The sequence below is a fragment of the Scyliorhinus canicula genome, chromosome 19 (genome assembly GCF_902713615.1).
Source record: "Scyliorhinus canicula chromosome 19, sScyCan1.1, whole genome shotgun sequence".
Classification (NCBI taxonomy): Eukaryota; Metazoa; Chordata; class Chondrichthyes; order Carcharhiniformes; family Scyliorhinidae; genus Scyliorhinus; species Scyliorhinus canicula.
Genome location: NC_052164.1, coordinates 52,180,060 through 52,207,422, shown reverse-complemented (window position 1 = coordinate 52,207,422; position 27,363 = coordinate 52,180,060). Strand labels below are relative to the sequence as shown.

General features: G+C 50.4%; 1 protein-coding gene across 1 annotated transcript; it reads right to left on the bottom strand.

Annotated features, from left to right (window-relative positions):
• Nucleotides 1-11,796: 11,796 nt before the first annotated feature.
• On the bottom strand, nucleotides 11,797-21,742 carry LOC119954461 (C1q-related factor). Its single transcript, XM_038779683.1, has 2 exons — nucleotides 20,705-21,742; nucleotides 11,797-15,538 (listed from the first exon to the last, which is right to left on the bottom strand). Exons 1-2 carry the CDS (start codon nucleotides 21,281-21,283, stop codon nucleotides 15,359-15,361), a joined length of 759 nt encoding a protein of 252 aa, XP_038635611.1. The 5' UTR covers nucleotides 21,284-21,742; the 3' UTR covers nucleotides 11,797-15,358.
• Nucleotides 21,743-27,363: the final 5,621 nt, after the last annotated feature.

Sequence of the window (27,363 nt, the reverse complement as noted above, 5' to 3'; positions counted from 1 at the left end):
AATCCTAATCTACTCAACCTTTCTTCATAGCTAGCACCCTCCATACCAGGCAACATCCTGGTGAACCTCCTCTGCACCCTCTCTAAAGCATCCACATCCTTCTGGTAATGTGGCGACCAGAACTGCATGCAGTATTCCAAATGTGGCCGAACCAAAGTCCTATACAACTGTAACATGACCTGCCAACTCTTGTACTCAATACCCCGTCCGATGAAGGCAAGCATGCTGTATGCCTTCTTGACCACTCTATCAACCTGCATTGCCACCTTCAGGAGACAATGGACCTGAACTCCCAGATCTCTCTGCACATCATTTTTCCCCAAGACCCTTCCATTGACCATATAATCCGCTCTTGAATTTGATCTTCCAAAATGCTTCACCTCGCATTTGCCTGGATTGAACTCCAGCTGCCATTTCTCTGCCCAACTCTCCAATCTATCTATATTTTGTTGTATTCTCTGACAGTCGTCCTCGCTATCTGCAACTCCACCAATCTTAGTATCATCTGCAAACTTGCTAATCAGACCACCTATACCTTCCTCCAGGTCATTTATGTAGATCACAAACAACAGTGGTCAGAGCACGGATCCCTGTGGAACACCACTAGTCACCCTTCTCCATTTTGAGACACTCCCTTCCACTACTCTCTGTCTCCTGTTACCCAGCCAGTCCTTTATCCATCTAGCTGGTACACCCTGAACCCCAGGGTACAAGGGGCCAAAATTGTGAATGAACTAGTCCAATTTGCAGAAAAATGGTCGAATGTGTGAAGGACCTGAGCTAATCTCTTGAAGGAACTGGACAAAATGTGTAGAAGTGGTTGTTGAATGAGTGAAGAATTGGACTAACGTTTTGGATCATGAATGGCAGCTGGGACCTTTTGCCTGCAATTTCATCATCTTGTGGGACCCTCGGGAGACTTTGCATGTCTTGGGAGGCCACAAGTGTCGGAGGTGTCTCCAGCTGCTTGATGCCAGGATTTCTGAGCTTGTAGAGCAGCTGGAGTCACTGTGGAGCTTCAGGGAGGATGAGAGTTTCCTTGATTGTATGTTCCAGGAGGTGGTCACCCCAGAGGCAGTGAGAGATCAGAATAGTAGATGGATAGATGGTCAGCAGGAAGAATAGGAAGAGACAAGAAATGCAGGAGCCTTTGGGATGTTTGCCACTCTCAAACCAGTACCCAGTATTCAAGGCTGTTGGGAATGGCAACACCTTGCAAAGGTGCGATCCCACCCGGATCATCAATGGGTGAGAAATAGCAAAGTGTAGAAATGCAGTTGTTATAAATTATTCCATAATTAGGGGGAGGCAGGCAGTTTGTTATCATAATTTGTGAGTGCCACATGTGCGTTGCCTCCCTGTGCCAGGGTGAAGGACAACATGGGGGAGGTACAGAATATTCCACGAGGGAAAAAGACTGTGCCACAGGTTGTGATGCACATTGGTACCAATGACAGAGAGAAGAAAGGTATTGAAGTCCTATGCTCAGACTTTCTTCAACCAGGAAGGAGCCTCAGCAGCACAACAGGACTGGGATAAATGCCCTTATGAAGTTCACTAATGTGATGAGGGAGGGTTTAAACACATTACCATATCAAGTAGAAAGAGGAATAAGGTACATAAAAGAAGTGAGAGTGTTGGACCGTATCAGACAAGGAAGTAGAACTATATTAGCAGGACGACACTAAGAAGGACTATGAGAGGACTTCCGGTGGCGGCGATGACGTAGGAAGCCGCACATTTGGGAGCTCCCAATTCAAACGGACTTTTCGGCTCTTTTTAGAGCCCAAAACTGAATTTTTTTTGACGTCTCCCGGTGGGAGAAGGTGTGGTGATCAACTTTCTCCACATTTAATGCCTTGAACTCGGAGTGGAAAGCAGGAAAAAAAGAGCAGCAGCTCCCCAGAAAAAACGGGGGAAGGATTCCAAGATGGCGGCCGGCAGAGCACCAGAGGAGTGGAGGTCGTGGGCGCAGGAGCAGCAAGCTGCTCTTCTGCGCTGTTTTGCAGATTTTAAGGCTGAGGTGCTGAGCTCTCTGCAGGAAACGAATAAAAAGCTTTCGGAGATTCAGACGACCCAGGGTGCTGCCATCCAGGCGCTGCAGGAGCAGGCCGCTGAACGAGAGGAGGAGGCCATGGTCCTCGTGAGTAAGGTGGAGGGGCACGAGGCACTCCATAAGAAGTGGCAAGACTGCTTCTAGGAGCTTGATCTCCGCATGAGGTGGAAGAATCTGAGGATCTTGGGCCTTGCGGAGGGGCTGGAGGGGTCGGGTCTGACAACCTACGTGGCCATGATGCTGAACTCGCTAGTGGGGGCAGGATCTTTCCATCTGCCCCTGGAGCTGGAGGGAGCCCACAGAGTACTGGCCAGGAGGCCTAAGGAGAATGAATCCCGGTTCAGTGATCGGGAGTGTGTGCTGCGCTGGGCCAAGACGGTGAAGAGCAGCAATTGGGAGAATGGGGTAGTACGGATCTACCAGGATTGGAGTGCGGAGGTGGCTAAACGGCGGTCCGGGTTCAATCGGACGAAGGAGGTGCTCTATAAGAAGAAAATAAAGTATGGAATGTTGCAGCCTGCGCGCTTGTGGGTAACTTATTTGGAGCGGCATTATTATTTTGATTCCCCGGAAGAGGCGTGGGCCTTTGTGCGGACGGAAAAGCTGGACTCGAACTAGGGGTTGGGGGTTGCGGGGCCGGTTGTAATGCTTTATTGCTGGTTTCTGCTGTTGCTGTGTTTTTTCTGTACTTTTGTAATTTTGATATGGTTATTTATTGGGGTGTTGTTCTGTTTTCTGTTGGGGGGCATTGTTTGAGTTCTGTATTTTGCGGGGGGGGGGGGGGTTGGGGGGTTTGTTGTATTCTGTTTAGGGTTGGGGGTATGGAGTGGGGCTGGTATTTGGGAGCTGCGTCAGAAGGGTGTGGTGGGGCAGTGCAAAAGCGCGGGCTTTCCTCTGGTTTCTCGCGTTGCGGGGCTGGGGGTGGAGATGATGACGGGGGGGGGGCCTTAACTGGTTCCTCCCCGCGCTGAAGCGGTGCCTTCAGGAGTGACAGGATGGGGGACGATCTCACTTTGGGAGGGGTCGGGTTTTGGCGGGAGTTTCCGGGGTCAGCAGAAGTTAGCTGACCCACGGAAGTACAATGGAGGACGGGTCGCGGCTAGGAGGGTTCCTAGCCTGGGGGGGAAGGGAGGGGGGGAAAGGGGAATATCGGGTTGCTGCTGGCAGGGTCAGGAAGGAGCTGGTATGGGCCGGGGGGTCAGAGGTGAGGTGTTGTTGCCGTGGGGACTGGGTCGGGCAGGGGGTGCTGGCCTGGGGCGGGCAGTCGACGGGCTATGGCTAGTCGACGGGGGAGGGGGGGGCGGGACGCCCTCTGATCCGGTTGGTCACCTGGAATGCGAGAGGACTGAATGGGCCGGTGAAGCGGTCTAGGGTACTTGCACATCTGAGGGGGCTAAAGGCAGATGTGGCAATGCTGCAGGAGACCCACCTCAAGGTGGCGGACCAGGTCCGTCTGAGGAAGGGGTGGGTGGGGCAGGTTTTCCACTCCAGGTTGGATGTGAAGAACCGGGGAGTGGCGATTCTGGTGAGGAAAAATGTGTCGTTTGAGGCATCTGAGGTGGTGGCGGATAAGGGGGGTAGGTTTGTTATGGTACGGGGCAGGCTACAGGGAGAGAAGGTGGTACTTGTTAGTGTACATGCCCCAAATTGGGATGATGCGGGCTTCATGAGGCGTATGCTGGGACGTGTCCCAGATCTAGAGGCGGGAGGTCTGATTATGGGGGGGGGGCTTCAATACGGTGTTGGATCCTTCACTGGATCGGTCCAGTTCAAGGATGGGTAGGAGGTCGGCGGCGGCCAAGGTGCTGAGGGGGTTTATGGACCAGATGGGAGGGGTGGACCCATGGAGGTTTGTGAGGCCGAGGGCATGCGAGTACTCTTTCTTCTCCCATGTACATAGGGTTTATTCTCGGATAGACTTCTTCGTGGTGAGTAGGGGACTGATTTCGAGAGTGGAGGAGGCCGAATATTCAGTCATTGCAATCTCCGACCACACTCCGCATTGGATGGAGTTGGAGATGGGGGAGGTGCGGGACCAGCGCCCGTTGTGGCGGTTGGATGTGGGGCTGTTGGCGGAGGAGGAGGTGCGCAGGAGGGTCCGGGCAAATATTGAGGGGTACCTCGAGGTGAATGATATGGGGGAGGTCCGGGTGGGGATGGTCTGGGAAGCCCTGAAGGCAGTGATTCGTGGGGAGCTGATATCCATCCGGGCACACAGGGAGAGGAGTGAGAGGAGTGAGAGGGATAGACTGGTGGGGAAGATCCTGGAGGTGGATAGGAGGTACGCGGAGGCACCAGAGGAGGGATTGTTGGGGGAGAGGCGCAGCCTACAGGCTAAATTTGATTTGTTGACCACTAGAAAGGCGGAGGCACAGTGGAGGAAGGCACAAGGGGCAGTGTATGAACATGGTGAAAAGGCGAGTAGGATGCTGGCTCATCAGCTCCGCAAGCGGGATGCGGCTAGGGAAATTGCTGGAATGAGAGACAAGAGGGGAATGTGGTGTGGAAGGGGGTAGAGGTGAATGAGGTCTTCAAGGATTTTTACGGGGAACTGTACCGGTCGGAGCCAAAGGTGGAGAGGAGGGGAATGGAGAGTTTTCTCGATGTGCTATCTTTCCCGAAGGTGCAGGAGGAGCAGGTGGAGGGGTTGGGGGCGCCGATTGAGCTGGAGGAGCTGGTTAAGGGGATCGGGCAGATGCAGTCAGGGAAGGCGCCGGGGCCGGATGGGTTCCCGGTGGAGTTTTATAAAAAGTTTGTGGACCTAGTGGGCCTCCTGCTGGTGCGGACACTTAATGAGGCGTGGGAAGGGGGGACTTTGCCCCCGACGATGTCGCGGGCGCTGATTTCTTTAATCTTAAAGAGGGACAAGGACCCCCAGCAGTGTGGTTCATACAGGCCCATATCTCTCCTTAATGTGGATGCCAAGGTGCTGGCAAAGATCCTGGCCACCAGGATAGAGGACTGTGTGCCAGGGGTGGTACACGAGGACCAGACAGGTTTTGTTAAGGGAAGGCAGCTGAACACGAATGTGCGGAGGTTGTTGAATGTCATCATGATGCCGGCGATTGAGAGGGAGGCTGAGATAGTGGTGGCGCTGGATGCGGAGAAGGCCTTCGATAGAGTGGAGTGGAGGTACTTATGGGAGGCGTTGGGGAGGTTTGGATTTGGTGAAGGGTTTATTAGATGGGTGAGGCTGCTGTATGAGGCCCCGATGGCGTGTGTGGCCACGAATGGGAGGAGGTCGGAGTACTTCCGGCTTTATCGAGGGACCAGGCAGGGTTGCCCCCTGTTGTTTGTTGTTTGCATTGGGAATCGAACCGTTGGCGATGGTGTTTAGGGATTCAGGAAGGTGGAGGGGTTTGGTGCGGGGTGGGGAGGAACATAGGGTGTCGTTGTATGCCGATGACCTGCTACTGTATGTGGCGGACCCGGTGGGAGGGATGCCGGGGGTCATAGAACATAGAACATAGAACAGTACAGCACAGAACAGGCCCTTCGGCCCGCAATGTTGTGCCGAGCCATGATCACCCTCCTCAAACCCACATATCCACCCTATACCCGTAACCCAACAACCCCCCCCCTTAACCTTACATTTATTAGGACACTACGGGCAATTTAGCATGGCCAATCCACCTAACCCGCACATCTTTGGACTGTGGGAGGAAACCGGAGCACCCGGAGGAAACCCACGCACACAGGGGGAGGACGTGCAGACTCCACACAGACAGTGACCAAGCCGGGAATCGAACCTGGGACCCTGGAGCTGTGAAGCATTTATGCTAACCACCATGCTACCCTGCTGCCCCAATGGATGGAGCTGCTAGCTGAGTTTGGGACCTTTTCAGGTTATAAGCTAAATCTAGGCAAGAGTGAGGTGTTTGTGGTGCACCCTGGGGACCAGGAGGAGGGAATTGGTAGGCTCCCACTTAGGAGGGCATGGGAGAGTTTTAGGTACCTGGGGGTGCAGGTGGCCAGGGACTGGGGGACTCTTCACAAGCGTAATTTCACCAGGCTTGTGGATCAGATGGAGGAGGAGTTCAAGAGGTGGGACATGCTGCCATTGTCGTTGGCGGGGAGGGTGCAGTCCGTCAAAATGACGGTGCTGCTGAGGTTCTTGTTCCTCTTTCAGTGCCTGCCCATCTTCATCCCCAGGGCCTTCTTTAGGAGGGTGACTAGCAGTATTTTGAGCTTTGTGTGGGCGCATGGGACTCTAAGAGTGAAGAGGGTTTTCCTGGAGCGAGGGAGGGATAGAGGCGGGCTGGCGCTGCCCAACCTTTTGGGGTACTATTGGGCGGGCAATGTGTCAATGGTGCGTAAATGGGTGATGGAGGGGAAGGGGGCGGCGTGAAAAAGAATGGAGATGGCGTCATGTAGAGGTACAAGCCTGGGTGCCTTGGTAACGGCGCCATTGTCGCTCTCTCCTAAGAGGTATACCACGAGCACGGTGGTGGCGGCGACCCTAAGAATCTGGGGACAGTGGAGACGGCATAGGGGGGAAACAGGGGGCTCGATGGAGGCCCCGTTAGGTGGAAATCATCGGTTCATCCCGGGGAACACTGATGGGGGATTTAGGGGGCGGTATAGTGTGGGCATCAGTAAATTGAAGGATCTGTTTATTGGGGGGAGGTTTGCGGGCCTGGGGGGACTGGAAGATAAATTTGGACTCCCCCAAGGGAACATGTTCAGATACTTGCAGGTAAAGGTGTTTGCTAGGCGACAGCTGGAGGAATTTCCTTTGCTGACCTCGCGGGGGGCGATGGACAGAGTGCTTTCGGGGGTGTGGGTCGGAGAGGGGAAGGTGTCTGACATTTATAGGGTAATGCAGGAGGTGGAGGAGTCGTCAGTGGAGGAGCTGAAGGCTAAATGGGAGGGGGAACTAGGGGAGCAGATAGAGGATGGGACTTGGGCGGATGCCTTGGAGAGGGTCAACTCTTCCTCTTCATGTGCGAGGCTTAGTCTCATCCAATTTAAGGTCCTGCATCGGGCCCATATGTCTGTGACTCGGATGAGCAGGTTCTTTGGGGGCGAAGACAGGTGCACCAGGTGTTCGGGGTGCCCAGCGAATCATGCCCATATGTTCTGGGAATGCCCGGCACTGGAAGAATTCTGGAAGGGGGTGGCGGGGACGGTGTCGAGGGTGGTTGGGTCCAGGGTCAAACCAAGTTGGGGACTCACGATTTTTGGAGTTGCGGCGGAGCCGGGAGTCCAGGAGGCAAAAGTGCAATATGGCATTTGGGAATAATAGAACTGTGGCTTAAAAATGGTGAGAACTGAGTGCTTAATATTCAAAGATACAAAATGTTCAGAAAAGAACATAAGAACTAGGAGTAAGATGAGGTAATTCAGCCCCTCGAGTCCGCTCCGCCATTCAATATAATCATGGCTGATCTCATCTTGGCCTCAACTCCATTTTTCTGCTCTTTCTCCATAACCCTTAAACCCATTACTAATTTAAAATCTGTCTATCTCCTCCTTAAATGTATTCATTGTCCTGGCATCCACCACACTCTGGGATACTGAATTCCACAGGTTTGAGAAAAGTACTTACTCCTCATCTCTGCTTTACATCTGCAAATCCTTATCCTAAAACTATGATCTTTTGTTCTAGATTGCCCCCAAAGAGGAAACATCCACTCTGCATCTACTTTCTCAATATCTTTTAACATCTTACACACCTCAATTAAATCTCTTAGAACATAGAACATAGAACAGTACAGCACAGAACAGACCCTTCAGCCCTCGATGTTGTGCCGAGCCATGGTCACCCTACTCAAACCCACATATCCACCCTATAACCGTAACCCAACAACCCCCCCCCCCCCCTTAACCTTACTTTTTAGGACACTACGGGCAATTTAGCATGGCCAATCCACCTAACCCGCACATCTTTGGACTGTGGGAGGAAACCGGAGCACCCGGAGGAAACCCACGCACACACGGGGAGGACGTGCAGACTCCGCACAGACAGTGACCCAGCCGGGAATCGAACCTGGGACCCTGGAGCTGTGAAGCATTTATGCTAACCACCATGCTACCGTGCTGCCCTTCTCATTCTTCTAAACTTAAGAGGGTTTAGGCCTAAACTTCTCAATCTCTCTTCATAATAAATCCTCATTTCTGGAATCAATCTCGTGAATCTCCTCTGAATTGCCTCTAATGCCACTCCTCAAGTAAGGGGACCAGAACTGTGCACAGTACTCCAAGTGCGGTCTCACTATTGCATTGTACAGTTGCAGCTATTCCTTTAGCCATAAAGGCCAAAATTCCATTTGCATTCTTTATTACTTGCTGTATATGCATACAGGTTTTCTATGATTCATGCACCATGGCACACAGATCCCTCTGTACCGAAGCACTCTGATGTTTCTCTCCATTTAGGTAATAAGGTACCTTTCCATTTTGAGCAGAAAAATGGATAACCTCACACTTAGCCACGTTAAACTCCATGTGCCAAACTTTGGCCCATTCACCCAACCTATCCATATCCATTTGGAAATTTCTTATTTCCTTACTGCAACTTACTACCCCACCTATCTTTGTGTCATCTGCAAATCTGGCTATAGAACGTTCTATCCCTGTATCCAAGTCATTAATATAGATTGTAAACAGCTGGGGCCTGAGGACCGAACCCTGTGGCAACCCACTAGTTACATCTTACCATCCAGAAAAAGACCCATTTATCCCGACTCTCTGCTTTCTCTTGGTTAACCAGCCGTCTATCCAAGCTACTAAATTACCCTCATGTGATCTTACCTTGTGTATTAACCTTTTGTGCAGCACATTATAAAATGCCTCCTGGAAGTCCAGATGCCCTACATCTACAGGATCCCCATTATCCACTGGGCTTGTTACATAGATTACATAGAATTTACAGTGCAGAAGGAGGCCATTCGGCCCATCGAGTCTGCACCGGCTCTTGTAAAGAGCACCCTACCCAAGGTCAATACCTCCACCATACCCCCATAACCCAGTAACCCCACCCAACACTAAGGATAATTTTGGACACTAAGGGCAATTTAGCATGGCCAATCCACCTAACCTGCACATCTTTGGACTGTGGGAGGAAACCGGAGCACCCGGAGGAAACCCACGCACACACGGGAGGATGTTCAGACTCCACACAGACAGTGACCCAAGCCGGGAATCGAACCTTGGACCCTGGAGCTGTGAAGCGATTGTGCTATCTACAATGCTACCATGCTGCCCTATCTTAGAAGAACTCCAGTAAATTAGTCAAACACGATTTACCCTTCATAAAACTATGCTGACTCTAATGGATTGCATTTTGACTTTCCAAATATCCTGTTATTTCTCCCTTAATAATGGATTCTAACAATTTTCCAGTGATAGATGTTAAGCTAATTGGTTTATGGTTTCCTACTTTCTACCTCCCTCCCTTTTTGAATAAGAGTGTTACATTGGCATTTCTCCAATCCACTGGAACATTTCCCTCATCCAGGGAATTTAGGAATATTAGAAACAATCCTCTGCCTCTTCCTTTAAGTCCCTAGGGTGTAGGCTTTTGGGTCTGGGACGTATCTGCCTTCAATCTCAACAGTTTGTTTAGTACTTTTTCCCTATTGATGATGATTGTCCTAAGTTCCTCCCTTTCTATTCCCTCTGCTTTACATGTTACAATTGGGATGGTACCCGTGTCCTCCTCCATGAAAACTGAGGCAAAATATTGATTTAGTGTCTCTGCCATTTCTGTGTTTCCACTATCAACTCCCCAGTCTCATCCTCCAAGGGACCAATATTCACTTTCCTTTTTATAAACTGACAGAAGCTTTTACTATCCTTTTTATATTTTGTGCAAGTTTTCTTTTGTAATTTACCTTTGTTTTTTATATTACTTTTAGTAACCCTTTGTTGTTCTTTAAAAGTTTTCCAATCTTGCAGCCTGCCACAGGTCTTTACCATATGGCATGCATCAGTATTTGTCTTTATGTTACTAAGGCATACCACATACCATATGGCAACACAGTGGTTAGCACTGCCGCCTCACAGCGCCAGAGACCCGAGTTCAATTCCGGCCTTGGGTGCTGTGTGGAGTTCTCCCCATGTATGTATGGGTTTCCTCTCCATGCTCCAGTTTCATCCAAAGATGTGCAGGTTGATGGGGTTATTGGGGTAGGGCAGGGGAGTGGGCATAGGTAGGGTGCTCTTTCAGAGGGTCAGCGCATACTCGATGGGCCGAATTACCCTCTTCTGTACTGTTGGGACTCTGTGGTTCTACATCATCCTGTTCTGTACATATTAAGCAAACACTTTAGTCCAGTTCTTCTCAAATTACTAAAGTTCAACAAGCAGTTGTACAATTTTTCAAACATTACCCAGATCTTCTCAAATTAGGCAGTCAGAGAGTCATACCAAAAGATAGGGAAGCGAACAAAGGAGGTGGGGTCACAGAGTTGATCAGTGGAAAACAGAATATCCTTGAGGGAGTAAGAACAGAAGTCATTTAGTTAAAAAGGAGCTAATCATCCTCCTGGGCGTATTCTTGACTTTAAAACTTGAGTAGAATGATGACCAGATACAACAAAACTGTCTTTATTTGGGGAATAAGAATATTTGTAATTACAGGGAACAGAATTTATTTTGCAGGGAGTGTGGAAGTGAAACCCCAAATCCTTTAAAGTAAATGTCTTGGCTGTATTTGAATTTGGAGTCTCAATTCAGTATTTTAATTGTATGCAGCTTAGGTCCTACTTAAAATGTACAAACTGATCAAACATGTAATATTGAAACAAATTGATTCAGGGCATTAAGCCCCGATTGTTTCAAATTCTACAATTGCCTGTTTCACAAAATAATAAAATTCCTACGGATTAGAGGATAGCTAATGTAACCTCTCTATCTATAAAGGGAGGTAGAGAGAAAGAAAGGGAATTATAGACCAGACAGCCTGACATCGGTAGTGGCAAAAATTCTGGAGTCCATTATCATAGACTTTATAGCAGAGCACTTGGAAAACAATGGCAGGATCGGACAGAATTGGCATGGATTTACAGAAGGGAAATCATGCCGGAGAAATCTAATGGAATTCTTCAAGGATGCAACTAGTAGAATTGATGAGGGGAGCCAGTGGACATGGTTTTATTTGCACTTTCGGAAGGCTTTTGACAAAGACATACATAAGAGATTCGCGCGTAAAATTAAAGCGCATGGGATTGGACTAGTGTATTGAGATGGATAGAAATCTGATTGGCAGACAGGAAACAAAAATAGAGCTAAACTTTTCTGAACGGCAGGCAGTGACGAGTGGGGTATGGCAAGGATCAGTGCTAGGACCCCAGCTATTCACAATGTATATTAATGATTTAGATGAGGGAACTAAATGTAATATCTCACAATTTGCAGATGACACAAAGCTGGGTGGGTGGGTGAGTTGTGAGGAGGATGCAGAAATGCATCAGTGTGATTTGGAGAAGATGAATGAGTGGATGAATGCATGGCCGATGCAGTATAATGTGGATAAATGTGAGGTTATCCACTTTGGTAGCAGAAACAGGAAGGCATGTTATTATCTGAATGGTTATAAATTGAGAGTGGGAAATGCACAATGAGACTTGGGTGTCCTCATACACCAGTCACTGGCGGTAAGCATGCAGGTACAGTGGGCGGTAAGGGCTGGTTTAGCTCAGTGGGATAGACAGCTGGTTTGTGATGCAGAACAAGGCCAGCGGCACGGGTTCAATTCCCGTACCAGCTTACCTGAACAGGCACCGGAATGTGTCGACTAGGGGCTTTTCACAGTAACTTCATACTTGTGATAATAAAAGGTTATTATTGTTAGAAGGCAAATGGTATATTGGCCTTCACAGCGAGAGGATTCAAGTACAGGAGCAGGGATGTCTTGCTCTAGTTATACAGACTGCCATGATGAGTACTGCTGGAGAATTGTGTGTAGTTTTGGTATCCCTGTCTGAGGAAGGATGTTCTTGTTATAGAGGGAGTACAGAGAACGTTTACCAGAATTATTTCTGGGACGGCCGAACTGACATCTGAGGAGAGATTGAGTCAGTGAAGGTTATATTCACTGGAGTTCTGAAAAAAACAGGGGAGATCTCATAGAAACCTATAAAATTATAACAGGATTCGACTGGGTCAATGCAGGAAGGATGTTCCCAATGTTTGGGAAGGGGTGGGGGTCCAGAAACAGGGGTCACAGTCTGAGGATACAGGGTAGACCAGTTAGGACTGAAATGAAGAGAAATGTCTTCACCTAGAGAGTGGTCAGCCTGTGGAATTCGCTACCACAGAGAGTAGTTGAGGCCAAAACATTGTATGTTTTCAAAAAGCAGTTAGGTATAGCATTTGCCACTAAAGGGGTCAAATGATATTGGGGGATGGCGGGAACAGGATATTCAATTGGATGATCGTAATGAATGGCAGAGCAGGATTCTATTTTCCATGTTTCTGGTTTCTATTCTTTCAGCCTCCAAACAGTCTGAGGGAGCTAAATTGACAATTACACAGATGTGCAAAAACTATATAGAGTGGTGATATTGTAGAATTTACAATTACACAGGTGTGCAAGAACTATATAGAGTGGTGATATTGTAGAATTTAAATTACACAGGTGTGCAAGAACTATATAGAGCGGTGATATCGTAGAATTTTAATTACCCAAATATCAATTCTGGTCAGCGTAAAGTATAAGGAAGGGGAGGGATTTCTGAAATATTTTATCAGTCAAATATTGAAGATGTTTCTGAATCTACTGCTGGGAATAAAGCGGACTATATGGGTCCAGTGATGGGGGACAGCACTTAGGGAAAAATGATCATCATAATGGAGAAGAGCAAGAAATAATCTAAAGTACAACTTCAAAATTGGAAATAAACTTATAATATCCTGGCGATAGAGCGGGAGAATCTGAGAGACCTGACAGGATCTAGAGGAGTTAAATGCCCAACTTCTGCAGTGTAATGACTCTCTCTCTCCACCTTTCCGTACCCTCATGGTGCAGAGGTCAGACTTTTTGTCTTTTTCTGTCGCTAATTATTTCTGGAACACATCGCCAGTCTGTTGCCACGGGCTTATAGCTTGAAGGGTATAACACCACATTAAGCATAGCCACACTCTCACACACACACACACACACACACACAGACAAGCTAAGCGGCAATTTAACTTAGCCAATCCACCTAACCTGCACGTCTATGGACTGTGGGAAGAAACCGGAGCACCCGGAGAAAACCCACGCAGACACTGGGAGAACGTGCAAATGTTACACACACAGAGCCCAGGCTGGAATCAAACCCAGGTCGCTGGCATTGTGAGGCAGCAGTACTAACCACTGTGCCACCATACCACCGTAATGACTCTCTGACTGTGCCTAATTTGTACAGATCTGACTAGTGTTTGAGAAAAGTGTACTCCTACTTGTTGAATTTTAGTAATTTGTGAAGACATGGACTAAAGTGTGAAGTGTTTGTTTAATATGTCAGGAATGGGATGATATTGTCAAAAGCTGGGATATAGTAAGAAGAACTGGATGAAGGTGTGAAGACATTGGACTAATTTGAGGAATAGAGAGCTAACTTTTGAAGAACTGGATTAATATTTGATGTACATTACTCATTTGTGATGATCTGGATAAAAAGCATGCACAACTGGACTAAAATGCGAAGAGCTCATTTAATATGTGAGGAACCCTGACTAAATGATGAAAAAAAATTGGGCTGAAGTAATAACTGGACTAAAGTATGAAGGCATTGGACCAACATGAGGAATATTGGATTCACAGAAGTATGATGAATGTTACTAATTTGTGGAGATCCAGACAAAAGAGATTGGGGCTAAAGTGTGAGGAATTGGACTAATGTTTGAGAATCTGGACTAAGATTTGAAGAATTGGATGTTTCGTGGGAGGAACTGGACTGTTGCGTAATACAGCTGGACTAACATGTGAAGGAACTGAACAAACGCTTGAGGAATTTGACTGACTGTGAGGAAGGTGGACTGAATTGTAAAGAAACTGGACTAATATTGAAAGAATGGGACAAAAGTATGATGGAACTGAAATCATGCGGGATGATATTGGACTGAAGTGGGATGGAGGGGAAGTGTGTGGAGCTGGACCAATACATAAATTACTGGATTAAGGTGTTTCTACCTGGAAACTTGTATGTTGGAACTGACATTATGTTTGAAGGAACTCAGTTAAAGTACACAGGAATTAGCTGAATGTTTCAGGACCTGAGATGACTTGTGAGCAGTCTGTCAGCTTTCGAGAGTGCTGCAAGTTACCATCATGACATTCCTGGTCATAGAGCAAGTTGTGTGAATTCTCCTCAAAGACGTGCAGTGGGACAGTACATGGCTGGCCCCGTTCCTGCTCCATAAAGCTAGGATGGAGCAGTACTCTCATGTGTAACCTCAGTGTGGATGTTCATCAGGATTCCAGCTGCACAATCAAAGGATCAAAGGCTGCTGAGAATCCAAAAGGCAGCAGAGGGAATATAAAATGAAATATGGCCAGATAGCTTCAACCTATCACTATGGCTCCATTTATAAATGTAATCGCAAGACAGGATCCAATGCTTAGGATTTCTGTTTCTACAATTATATGGGCAGATAATGGAATCATCTTGGATTCTATGTAATCACCTTGAATTAATCAAATTTTGATCCCACATGAGACCCAGAATAGATGCATCTAGAAACCCTGCGGGATTGAACCAATTTTCTTGGGCAGCTCATCAAGACATTCAGGGCAAATGGGAATAGCTCACATTCACTCTTACTCTAAAATTAGGTGCAATGGATGGAAAGGCTGATGCTAATCTTCAGATATCATAACCAAAAAAAACCTGAACATTCCACCTTACAATAAAATACAACAGAAATGGGCAGGAGAGACTCTCCCTAGTCTATCCTGGCTGGCCTGTCTATCCTGAGAGATAAACTACCCTGGGTTAGACTGCCATTTTTATCAGGAGAGATAGTGATGGTGATATTAACTTAACTTGCTATATAAATGGGTCCCTGGTGGATTTCTGTTGCATTACAGAGTTCTAATTGCAGTAGGTACCAGTGCTGATTGAGCATCATCCGAATCCAACATCACTACCGGAAACTCTCCAATAAAATGCCAGCTGGGCGCAGCAACACTGGCGACCCAAGCCTCAAAAAGGAATCAATTGATCAGATAAATATTCTTAACAGACTAAGAGTTAGTGAGGTCAGACACCCCCCCAGCCTTTCCCAATGTCTGTGAACCGCTGGCCCCATTCCAGTGACCGCACTGATTCGAGCCAAACGGCACCTTGAACCGGAATGAATTCTGGTGCTCCCTCAGTCTGTGTAAATTATAAATCCCGAGAAGGTGCTGTACTTGTTGTAGTTTCCTCCATGAGCCTTCCCGCCATCCAGCTTGATGTAAACCTCATCTCCTGCGTCCAAGTGCAGAATAACACTGTTACTGGCATAGTCATAGTTCTGATCAGCATCCTGGGCAATGGAACTGGAGCGGACCTGGGGGAACAAGACCCAGTTAGAGCCAGGACACAAAGAGAGGGGGAGAGAGAGAGAGAGTGGAGATCGAGGGAAGATAGAGAAAAGGAGATAGTAGAGACAGAGAGAGGAAGAGAGAGAGAGGGAGAGAGATCGAGAGAGAGGGATCTAGAGTGGAGATAGAGTGAAGGAGATAGTGGAATAGAGAGAGGGGTAGGGGGAGAGGGAGAGAGATTGAGAGAGAGAGATAGTGGAGATTAAGAGAGGGAGAGAGAGAGAGAGAAAAAGATAGAGGGGAAGAGAAAGAGGGAGATAGAGTGGAGATATAGAGAAGAGAGAGGAGAGGGATTAGGATAGAGAAAGGCACAGAGAGAGAGAGTGGAGACAAAGAGAATGGAGATAGGGATAGTGGATATATATATATATAAAATCTTTATTATTGTAGGTTTACACTAACACTGCAATGACGTTACTGTGAAACCACCTATCCACCACATTCTGGGGCCTGTTCAGGTACAGAGAGAGAGAATTCAGAATGTCCAATTCACCGAACAGCACGTCTTTCAGGACGTGTAGGAGGAAACCGGAGCAGCCGGAGGAAACCCATGCAGACACGGGGAGAAAGTGCAGACTCCACACAGACAATGACCCAAGCGGGAATGGAACCTGGGACCCTAGCGCTGTGAAGCAACAGTGCTAATCACTGTGCTACCATGCTGCCCAGAGGAGAGAGAGAGGGAGAGAGAGTTGAAATAGGGAGAGGCACAGAGAGAGAGATTGGAGACAGAGAGAATGAAGCTGGAGTGAGGGAGAGAGAGTGGAGGTAAAAAGAAGGCAGAGAGAGAGAGGTAGAGAGAGGGAGGGAGGTAGAGAGAGGGGGATAGTAGAGATAGAGAGAGGCAGGGAGACGGAGAGAGGGGGGTGAAAGAGAAAAGGAGATAGAGTGGAGACATAGAGAGGAAGAGAGAAAGAGAGAGAGATCAAAATAGAGAAACAGTAAGAAGTCTTGCAACACCAGGTAAAAGTCCAACAGTTTGTTTCAAATCACTAGCTTTCGGAGCACTGCTCCTTCCTCAGATGAATGAAGAGGGAGGTTCCAGAAGCAGAGATATATAGACAAAGTTAAAGATGCAAGACGATGCTTTGAATGCGAGCATTTGAAGGTAATTAAGTCTTTGCAGATCCAGAGAGAGGGGTAATCCCATAGCAGAGGGCTAAATCGCTGGCTTTGAAAGCAGACCAAGGCAGGCCAGCAGCACGGTTCGATTCCCGTATCAGCCTCCCCGAACAGGTGCCGGAATGTGGCGACTAGGGGCTTTTCACAGTAACTTCATTTGAAGTCTACTTGTGACAATAAGTGATTTTCATTTCATTAAAGAGGTGTGAATTCTTTCAAGCCAGGACAGTTGGTAGGATTTTGCATGCCCAGGCCAGATGGTGGAGGGTGAATGTAATGCAACATGAATCCCAGGTCCCGGTTGAGGCCGTACTCATGTGTGCGGAACTTGGCTATAAGTTTCTGCTCGGCGATTCTCCACATCATGAAATAGAGAAAGCCAGAGAGGGTGGGAGAGTGAGTGGAGAGAAAGAGAGTGGAGATAGTGGAGATAGAGAGGAAGAGAGAAAGTGAGTGGCAATAGAGGCAGATTGAGAATGGAGATAGGAGAGAGAGTGAAGATAGAGCGAGGGAGAGAGTGGAGGTAGAGAGATTAAGGTAGAGAAAGAGGGTGGAGATGAGAGTGGGAGAGAGAAAGTGGGGGTAGAGAGAGTCAGAGAGTGAGAGAGAGAGGAGATAGAGAGAGAGAAAATAGAGAGAGAGAAAGAGTGGAGATCGAAAGAGAGAGACTGGCGATAGCTTTGGGAGCGAGTGGAGATAAAGAGAGACAGAGAGTGGAGATAGAGACGGAGAGAGATGAGGTGGAAAGGTAGAGAGTGAAAATAGAGGCAGAGAGAGTGGAGATAGAGAGGCAAGAGAGAGAGGATGGAGAAAGCTTTGGAAGAGAATGGAGATAAAGAGAGACAGAGAGAGTGGGAAAGAGATGAGGTGTAAAGGGAGTTGCGTTAAAGGCAGAGAGAGTGGAGATAGAAAGAGGCAGAAAGAGAGAGAATGGAGATAGAGACAGACAGAGAGTGGAGATAGAGAAGGAGAGAGATGAGTTGGAGACGGAGAAAAAGTGGAGATAGAGAGGGAGAAAGATTAGTTGGAGAGGAAGAGTGGAGATAGAGAGGGAGAGATATGAGTGGGAGAGGGAGAAAGTGGAGATTTTAGATTTAGATAGAATTTACAGTGCTGAAGGAGGCCATTCGGCCCATCGAGTCTGCACCGGCTCTTGGAAAGAGCACCCTCCCCAAGCCCACAACCCCACCCTATCCCCATAACCCAGTAACCCCACCCAACACTAAGGGCACTCTAAGAGCAGTTTAGCATAGCCAATCCACCTAACCTGCACATCTTGGGAGGAAACCGGAGCACCCGGAGGAAACCCACGCACACACAGGGAGAACGTGCAGACTCCGCACAGACTCCGCACAGACAGTGACCCAAGCCGGGAATCGAACCTGGGACCCTGGAGCTGTGAAGCAATTGTGCTAACCATAATGCTACCGTGCTGTTAGAGAGAGGCGAAGAGCAAGTGGAGATAGAGAGAGGCAGAAAAGAGAGAGAATGGAGATGGAGTGGAGATAAAGAGGTAGAGAGTAGAGATAGAGGCCAGAGAGACAAAAACGGCAAGTGCTACAGCTGGAGAAAGAGGGCGAGGACATAGTGAGAATGAGAAAGAGATTGAGGGAAATTGAGACACTGAGAAAGATAGCAAGGGGAGGAGAGAGTGAAGGAGGGAGAATGGCAGAAGGAAGGAGAAAAATTAACAAATGTGAATGGGAGACAAGAATAGGGACAGAGAAAGAGAGAAGAGGGGAGATGGACTGTGTGTGAGAGAGACACCAGAGGGAAAACTAGGTGGGACAGACATTGAGTGTGTAAGAGAAAGATGGACAAAGAGAGAGGGTGATAGAGGAAGAGAAATGGGACTGGGGGGTGTCAGAAAGAGGGAATCCGAGAGAGTGGGCGAGAATGTGGCGAACAGACAGAATAGACAAGAAAATGAAATGAAAATGAAATGAAAATCGCTTATTGTCACAGGTAGGCTTCAAATGAAGTTACTGTGAAAAGCCCCTAGTCGCCACATTCCGGCGCCTGTTCGAAGGGGGCAGAGTGGCCCAGTCTGTGAGAGAGAGAGAGAGAGAGAGCAAATGAGAAGCGGAGAGAGAGCGAAACGGCAGAGAGAGTGCCAGAAACAGTGAGATGGAGAGTGCGCTTGAGGAAGAGAGGTACAGAATTAGACAAATAGAGGTGGATGATCGTTGATAATCATGGAAAGGAAGGGGTAATAATGGTCGATATCGATAAAGAATGATGGAGAGAGTCAGAGAGGGGAAGAGAGAAAAATAGAGAGGACAAGTGAGATAAAAAATTAAACAATAGAAGCGTTTATATAGCGCCAGAACGTCCTCTCGCCCCTCATAACCAAAAGAGTAAAACAGAGTAGATAGAAATAAAAGAGAGTATGAGAGGCCGAGTGACAGAGGGAGAGATACACAGGGATAAAGAGGGACTGAGAGAGAGGGCTGAGGAATTCCTCCTGTCCTCGGCAGTAAACCCTGTGTGGGGCAGATTGGAGACAGAGGGAGCTTCACAAATGATTCCTGAAAGTGTTTGAGAGACAGAGGAAACCCAGAGACCTCCGGTTAGAGCAGCGGGCGCTATTCTCCCGGAGTGTCTGTCACACTGCCCCACAGCGGGACCCTGGACTGAGAGATCAGAATCCAGCATAGAGAGGACCCGGCTGCCCCCAGTCTGCACACACACTGCACAGTCAGCAATGCCCCGTTCACCAGGTAAATGTGAGAGACAGACCGGAGCAGGAGAGTGAACAATAGACACGAGAGAGGGAAAGAGAGAGAGGGAAAGTGAGTGAAAGAGGGCAAAGGCGGGGTGGGGGAGACTGAGGAAAGGAACGCTTCCAAACCCACTTGCCTCTTCCCTCCTCTCCAACTCCAGCAATACTCAGCCTTTCATTCCTCCCTCCTGTCTCCCTTCTCCCACTCTCTCTCCCTCGCCCCTTCACCACTCTCTCCATCACCCCCTCTCCCTCATCCACTCTCTCTCCCTCAGCCACTCTCTCTCCCTCGCCCCTTCACCACTCTCTCCATCACCCCCTCTCCCTCATCCACTCTCTCTCCCTCAGCCACTCTCTCTCCCTCGCCCCTTCACCACTCTCTCCATCACCCCCTCTCCCTCATCCACACTCTCTCCCTCAGCCACTCTCTCTCCCTCACCCCACCACTCTCTCCATCACCCCCTCTCCCTCATCCACCCCTCTCCCTCATCCACACTCTCTCCCTCATCCACTCTCTCCCTCCCTCTCTCCCTCAGCCACTCTCTCCCTCGCCCCTTCACCACTCTCTCCATCACCCCCTCTGCCTCATCCACACTCTCTCCCTCAGCCACTCTCTCTCCCTCGCCCCTTCACCACTCTCTCCATCACCCCCTCTCCCTCATCCACTCTCTCTCCCTCCCTCTCTCCCTCAGCCACTCTTTCTCCCTCAGCCACTCTCTCCTCCTCAGCCACTCACTCCCTCTTCACCTCTCCGCATCTCTCTCCCTCTTACCCATACTCTCCCTCTAACCTTCCTCTCTCTCCGACTCCCTCAATCACACACTCTCTCCCTCACCCACTCTCTCTTCCCCACGCCCTCAACCTCCATCACCCACTCTCTCTCTCTCCCTCTCACCCACTCTTTCTCCATCACCCACTCTCTCCATCACCCACTCTCTCTCTCTCTTCCTCTCACCCACTCTCCTCTCTCTCCATCACCCACTCTCTCTCTTCCTCTTCCCCTCACCCACTCCCCCCCCCCCCCCCGCCTCTCTCTCACCCCTTCCTTCCCCACTCTCTATCTCCCACTATCTCTCCCCCTCGCCCCCTCCCTCTTTCCTTCACCCTCTCACATGGCATTGCCCAGGCTCAATGTGCACTGATAGGGGGACCTGATACAGTATGTGGCTTTGGGAGGTTTCCCTGGGGTTGGGGGTGTTGGTTAGACCTCCTGTCCCCCCAGCCCCGGGGGTTGGGGTGTTAGCCAGCATCCCTCCCTCCCTCCCCCACCCCCTCCTGCCCAGCTTACCTGGCCATTCTTGCAGAGGTCTGCCCACATGCTGGTGCCATCTCCGCCCCGCATCAGGACATGGTAGGTGAAGAAGTAGGTGCCAGGGATGGAGCAGGTAAACTTGCCGCTGGCGCCGTCATAGTGATTGCCCAGGTTGGTCACCACGTCGTCAAACTTGAGGATCTCGTAGCCCTCGTGGGGGTTCTTGAGCCCGGCGTAAAATGCCACCCTGGGCACGGTGCTGTAGGTGGCAGCGCTGATGGCCCCTGTCCCGGAGCTGCCAGGCAGCCCGGGTCTACCCGCCTCCCCCTTCTCCCCCGCCGGCCCCACTGGCCCGGGCGCCCCCCTCTCCCCTGGCGGCCCGGGGGCACCCGGCTTGCCCGGTCGCCCCGGCTTGCCCTGGGGACCCTGCAGCAGGGTGGAGGGCGGCGGGGCCATTCCGTGCTCGGCCAGTGCCTCGGCCCCCGGGCTGGCACTGGGCTGGCTGGACAGGTAAGGCTCACACACCATCCTGCAGGTGCCCAGCATCTCGTAGTGGGCAGCGGTGCCCAGGGAGTTGACCAGGACCGGGATCACAATCACCAGGGTCAACAGCATCGCCACCCCGACTGCCGCTGCGATCAGGGACTTGCGGCTGATGTTGAACCTGGAGTGTGGCCGCTCCGCCGTCCTCCTGCTGGGTGCAATCTTGCTGGCTGTGGTGGAAAACACAGCTCCCACTTAAACCGGGAGAGGGAGGACACAGAGAGTGTCAGAGGCAGGCAGGCAGGCTTTTGAGTGCAAGTTGACGCTGAGCCCTCCTTATATAGCAGACCCTGGAGTGCCCCCAAGCTGACCAGGATTGCAAATGAATGTTTGCAACAGAAAAGAAAACTTGCCCAACCCCTGGGCTTTCATACTGTTTGTACAGTCTGTCTCCAGCACTGATTACTGAAAAACATCCCGCATCTCAATGTCAATCTGCAGCCACCAGCTCCAGATCAGCAGAAACAAAATATAAACACGATGAAGCGAGAGACAGCAGCCTACCCCCAAATGTGCAGCTTCACTTGACAGGAGGATCAACAAATAGGATTCAGGGTATTGGAAACCGATTGAGGATAATATTTGGAAATTGGATACTTGTTCGGGTTTTGCTGAGTGGGCTGTATTTGTTTATTTTGTTTCAAATAAAATTTGTTTCATATTTGTTTTCAGGCTTTGGGGATCGCTGGCTAGGCCAGCAGTTACTGTCCTTCCCTAACTGCCCTTGAGAAGGTGGTGGTGAGCTGCCTTCTTGACCCACTGTAGTCTCTCTGCATGCACATGTGTCACTTGCCACTTGTCAGCTCAAGCCCCAATGTTGTCCAGGTGCTGCTTTTAGTGGGCACGGGCTGCCCCATTATCTGAGGAGTCGTTGCGAATGGTGCTAAACATTGTGCAATCATCGCTTCTGAGCTTACCATGGAGGAAAGGTCACTGATGAAGCAGCTGAAGATGGTTGGGCCCAGGACACAACCCCGAGGAACTCCTGCAGTGATACTCCAGGATTGAGATGATTGACCTCCAACCACCACAACCATCTTCCTTTGTGCCAAGCATGACTCCATCCAGCGGAGAGTTCCCCCCTGAGTCCCATTTACTCCAGTTTAGCTTGGGGTCTTTGATGTCACATTTGCTCCAATGCTGCCATGATGTCAATGGCAGTCACTCGCATCTCACCTCGATAAATGTGCTTGTATAATATTCTTGTGATTTTACTGGGTTAATAATTTTGTTAAAATAATGGAGAGAGAATGCCAAACAAGATGATCAGCCATGCCAATAATAAATGGTGGAGTAGGCTTGAAGGGCCGAATGGCCTCCTTCTGCTCCTATTTGCTATGTGTGTTTCTAAGAACACAACAACAGCATTTATGTAGTATCTTTAACATAAGAACCCCAAGGATAATTCACAGGAGTATTACAGACAATGTTTGACACCCAGCCAGAAAGGAGGTATTCGAAGAGGCAAAAACAGAAAATACTGGACAATCTCAGAAGGTATAATAGCATCTGTGTAAAGAGAAGGGAGCTAACATTTCCAACCTGGGTGGCTCTGTGTCAAAGCTGGAGAGAACTGGAAACAGGGTTAGATTTATACTGTTGTGGGTGGGTTTGTCGAGCAGTGGGTCTAGATAAGGGGGCAGTTTTTGTTGGAGATTGACAAAGGTGTTATGAACATAAAGACTAAAGGAATGTAAATGAAGTGATTTAAGCGAAGAAGGCTGCTGATTGTGGCACATAGAATCATAGAATTTACAGTGCAGAAGGAGGCCATTCAGCCCATCGAGTCTGCACCAGCTCTTGGAAAGAGCACCCTACCCAACAACAACGCCACCCTATCCCCATAACCCAGTAACCCCACCCAACACTAAGGGCAATTTTGGACACTAAGGTTAATTTAACATGGCCAATCCATCTAACCTGCATATCTTTGGACTGTGGGAGGAAACCGGAGCACCCAGAGGAAACCCACGCACACACGGGGAGGATGTGCAGACTCCACACAGGCAGTGACCCAAGCCGGAATTGAACCTGGGACCCTGGAGCTGTGAAGCCATTGTGCTATCCACGTGAGAGCAGGACGGTAAGTTAAAATGACAAGCGTCAGGAACGTCTGCGTCCTGATTGTATTCTGCAAAGTGGTCACGCAGTCTGTGAGAGTCGTCCTGAGTGCGATTTAATGGGAAATGTTTCCAAGTCTGGTAGCGAGCAGGAACTGCTACAAGCTTCCTGAAGCTCTGCCCAGCAAGGTCGTCACTGCTATTCAACCACTTAATGAGACCCCACGGGCTTCATGCCACAAATGACTGTTCCGTCGGCTAATCCGCCGGGATCCTACTCGCCAGCCCCCGCTAACAAGGGAGAGCAGCAGCTCTTAAACCTCTCCTGCATAGTCAACCCCACGCCACCCACAGCCATGCCACCAAGGAGACCAGCACGATGATTCGGTGATGCCACGTAGCCAGACAGTTGGACGTGGTCAAAATCAGATGGGGTGACCTGTCCCCTAAAGGTCTCCGAGGGTTAGCCACAGGGCAGCCTGTGCCATCTGGGAGGAAGTAGCAGCAGCCGTCAGCTCGGGGACCGTGCACAGGAGGACCAGCATCTAGTGGTGTATGGTCAACCTCCTCCACTGGGCATGAGTGGGTTGGCATCAGCCCCCCTGACACCAGCCCCACCCCCCACCGATGAACCCCCCCAAAGCATGCCACTGGCACCTGTCACCGACCCTGCCCAACATTGTTCTGTGCCCCGGCCCACCCATTTCCAGCAGTGCCGCCCATGCCATCCCCACCCCCAAACACCCCAACCTCCTCCGTACTCCCCATCACCCTCAAACTGCCCAGCCCCTCTCCTCTCCTCCCCCCCCCATACTCACCATTCCCCGCACCAAAACCCCCCTCCGTGATGATTGTGTGCAGCTCATGATGCCCCCTCTGTGGCACCACAAGATAAGTTGGCCCACTACAGATGGGAGAGGGCCCTGGCAGGCAGTGGAGTTCTGGACATCAGAGTCCTCACCCCATACTAGGAACGGGCCCCGGCGGTCGTCGGGTGGCCGAGTGCATGTCTATCACCAATGTAGAGGTCGGGATGCAGCAAAGAGGTGATGTTCCGCTGGTCCCATACAGATGACCTGTCACACATGCATTGTTAATGCCATGCATAATGACCCATCCCTCCCACTGACCACATGTCTATTCTCCTGCAGGATCCTCATCCGACGGTGCTGGTTCATCCCCCTAGCCTCCCATGAGAACACCTCGGAGGGTCACAGCTGTCATCCCCACCCTCCACCAGCGCAGAGACACACACTCGGTGGGCGACAGTAGTGGACAGGCTTCGGGGGCACATTCTGGTGAGCACCACACAGTTGCCGATGCACCTCAGGAGAGGCAGGAATACCAGGTCAGACAGCAGTCCAAAGTCTGCTGTATCTCAGGAACCAGCTGGGTCCCAGTCAGATGCGGAACCTCTGGACCAGGTTTACCCACAGTTGATGCAGACGCTAGGGTACAGCCGTGATATTCAGAGAAAGGTGTTGTGACATTGCAGCAGGCCCATAGTTGATTGGAGGATTTCAAGAGACTATGGGCACAGGAGATGGTGCCAGCAATGCGTTGCACTCAGGCCAAGACTGGAAAATGAAAGGGTGGCGACTGCAGTGGAGAGCCTGATACACGACGTCAGCAGCATGAGTGGAGGTGTGCAAGGCGTGGCGCGGTTAATGATGGCTATGGCTAAGCGTTTCGATAGCATGTCCCAGTCACTGGGTACGTGTCCCAGCCCCAGGTTGACCTTGATGTGGCATCCCTATCTCGGGTGGGCATAGCCGAGGCACTGCGGAGCACGTCCCAGTCTCAGATGAGCACTGCTCGGGCACTCCAGAGCCTCCCAGGGTCGTGGTTAGGGCAACACGGCAGCATAATGGTTAACACAGTCGCCTCCAGGGTCCCAGGTTCGATTCCGAGCTTGGGTCACTGCCTGTGCGGAGTCTGCACATTCTGCCAGTGTCTGCGTGGGTTTGGTCCGGGTGCTCCGGTTTCCTCCTACAGTCCGAAGATGTGCAGATTAGGTGGATTGACCATACTAAATTGTGTCCAGAAACGTTAGGTGGGGTTACTGGGTTATGGAGATCGGGTGGCGGCATAGGCTTAAATAGGGTGCTCTTTCCAAGGGCCAGTGCAGACTTGATGGGCATGAAAACCTTCTTCCTCCGATCCCAGCACATCACATGCAGGTGATGGGTGTGAGCCTCAGCAGACAGGCAGGAGTCAGACTATGGCACAGATTGAGGAGCAGCGGAGCTCAGCTCTCAGTGGGTTATCATCACCTTCCTGCCCTTGACAGTGACCCGCTGACAGTGCCTCCACAGTCCCATCACCCTGGAGTGCAGTTAAACAGACCCTGGGAGGGTGGAACAGGGTGGGGGGAAAGGGAGGGGAAGAAAGAGGGATGGAGGGAGGGGGTTTGGGAAGGGGGAGGGAGGGGTGAAGCGGAGGGGAAAGGGAGAGGGAGGGGGTAAGCGGGGGAGAGGGAGGTGAACAGGGAATGTTGAAGAATGAGGGGGGGTTGGGAAGGGTGGTGGAGGAGGGGTGGATGACAGACGAGGCCACGTCCTATTTGAAGTGAGCAAGGATGACGGCCTCCCTGGTCCTCTGGGCATGCCGGACCCTTGCCGCTTCCGCTTGTCCTCCAGCCTCCGGCTGGTCCTGCAGGCCCTCCCCGGGCATGTCCTCCCACCCCTCCTGGTCTGGCACCTCCTCGTTCTCCTCCTCTTCAGAGGTGGCTACATGTTCCTTCTCTCCCACCTCCAACACGTTGCCCTGCTGCTGTGCCGGGTTGTGGACGGCACCGTTCAATGACAGTCCGAGTGGCGACCTGGGCCTCGTTGTGCCGGGTCTCCGCATTGGTCACCGGCCTCTGGACTAGCACCATTAGCCAGGTCCTCAGCGAGTATCCCTTATCCCCCAAGCGCCACCCAGCCATCTTGGGATGGTCGTTGAAGAAGCTGGGGCGTCTAACTGCCCCAGGATGTCGCTGTTGTGCATACTCCCTGGGAAGCGGCACACATGTGCACGTTTTCATGTGGTTCTCGCACACAAGCTGGATGTACAGAGTGTCAAACCCCTTCCTGCTGATGTAGGGTACTCCCAGACGGCCCGGTGAGTGTAAGGCGACATGATTAGCATCCACTACCCTTTGGACCTGGGGCATCTCAGCGTTGCTGAAATTTCTGCTACCCGGACAGGTTGGGCCTGATCCATGTCAAAGTTTCTGTAGTTCACTGCCCAGGCAAACTGGGCATCCGTGACCTCACTGATACACTTGTGGGCTGTAGCTTGTGAGTTGCTACACAAGTCCTCGCTCGAGCCCAGGCAATCATAGAATTTACAGTGCAGAAGGAGGCCATTCGGCCCATCGAGTCTGCACCGGCTCCTGGAAAGAGCACCCTATCCAATGTTGACACCTCCACCCTATCCTCGTAACCCAGTAACCCCACCCAAAACTAACGGCAATTTTGGACACTAAGAGCAATTTAACATGGCCAATCCACCTAACCTGCACATCTTTGGACTTTGAAACCGGAGCACCCGGAGGTAACGCACGCACACACGGGGAGGATGTGCAGTGACAGTGACCCAAGTCGGAATCGAACCTGGGACCCTGGAGCTGTGAAGCGATTGTGCTATCCACAATGCTACCGTGCTGCCCTGTGATGTAGAAGTTTAGGGCTGGGGTGACCTTGACGGTCACCAGAAGTTGGTATCCTCCTCCTCCACATGGTGCAAAGGCTGCATCGACATGGCACAGGTGGCACACTGTTCTCTTGTTGAGGTGGAGCCTGCTGCAGCATACACTGTCCATCATCTGTTCGAAAGACCAGCAATGCCTGTAAACCTTGGGCTGACGCCGGCATCCCCTTCTGGGTCCCTCCCTGGCCTGATCAGTGGCTTGGTCCTCAGGGTGTGGGATGGGGGTCACCGTCTTGAGTCTCTGTCGATGCTGCTGCCGCCGCCTTCTCCGGCGTCTGACCTGCCAACAGCACCACGAGGCCGGCTTCCGCAGAGTCCAAGATATCATCCATCCCATGTAAATATCTGTGAGGAATTAGTGAGGGTGCGAGACTGACAACCAGTGATTTCTTCCAC

What these genes read in the sequence shown, in the direction of transcription:
- LOC119954461 (XM_038779683.1), bottom strand. Translation starts at nt 21,283, where the DNA reads ATGCTGTTGACCCTGGTGATTGTGATCCCGGTCCTGGTCAACTCCCTG. An exon ending in ACCTCTGCAAGAATGGCCAG is followed by an intron (nt 15,539 to 20,704) that starts GTAAGCTGGGCA and finishes TTGTTCCCCCAG; the next exon opens with GTCCGCTCCAGTTCCATTGC.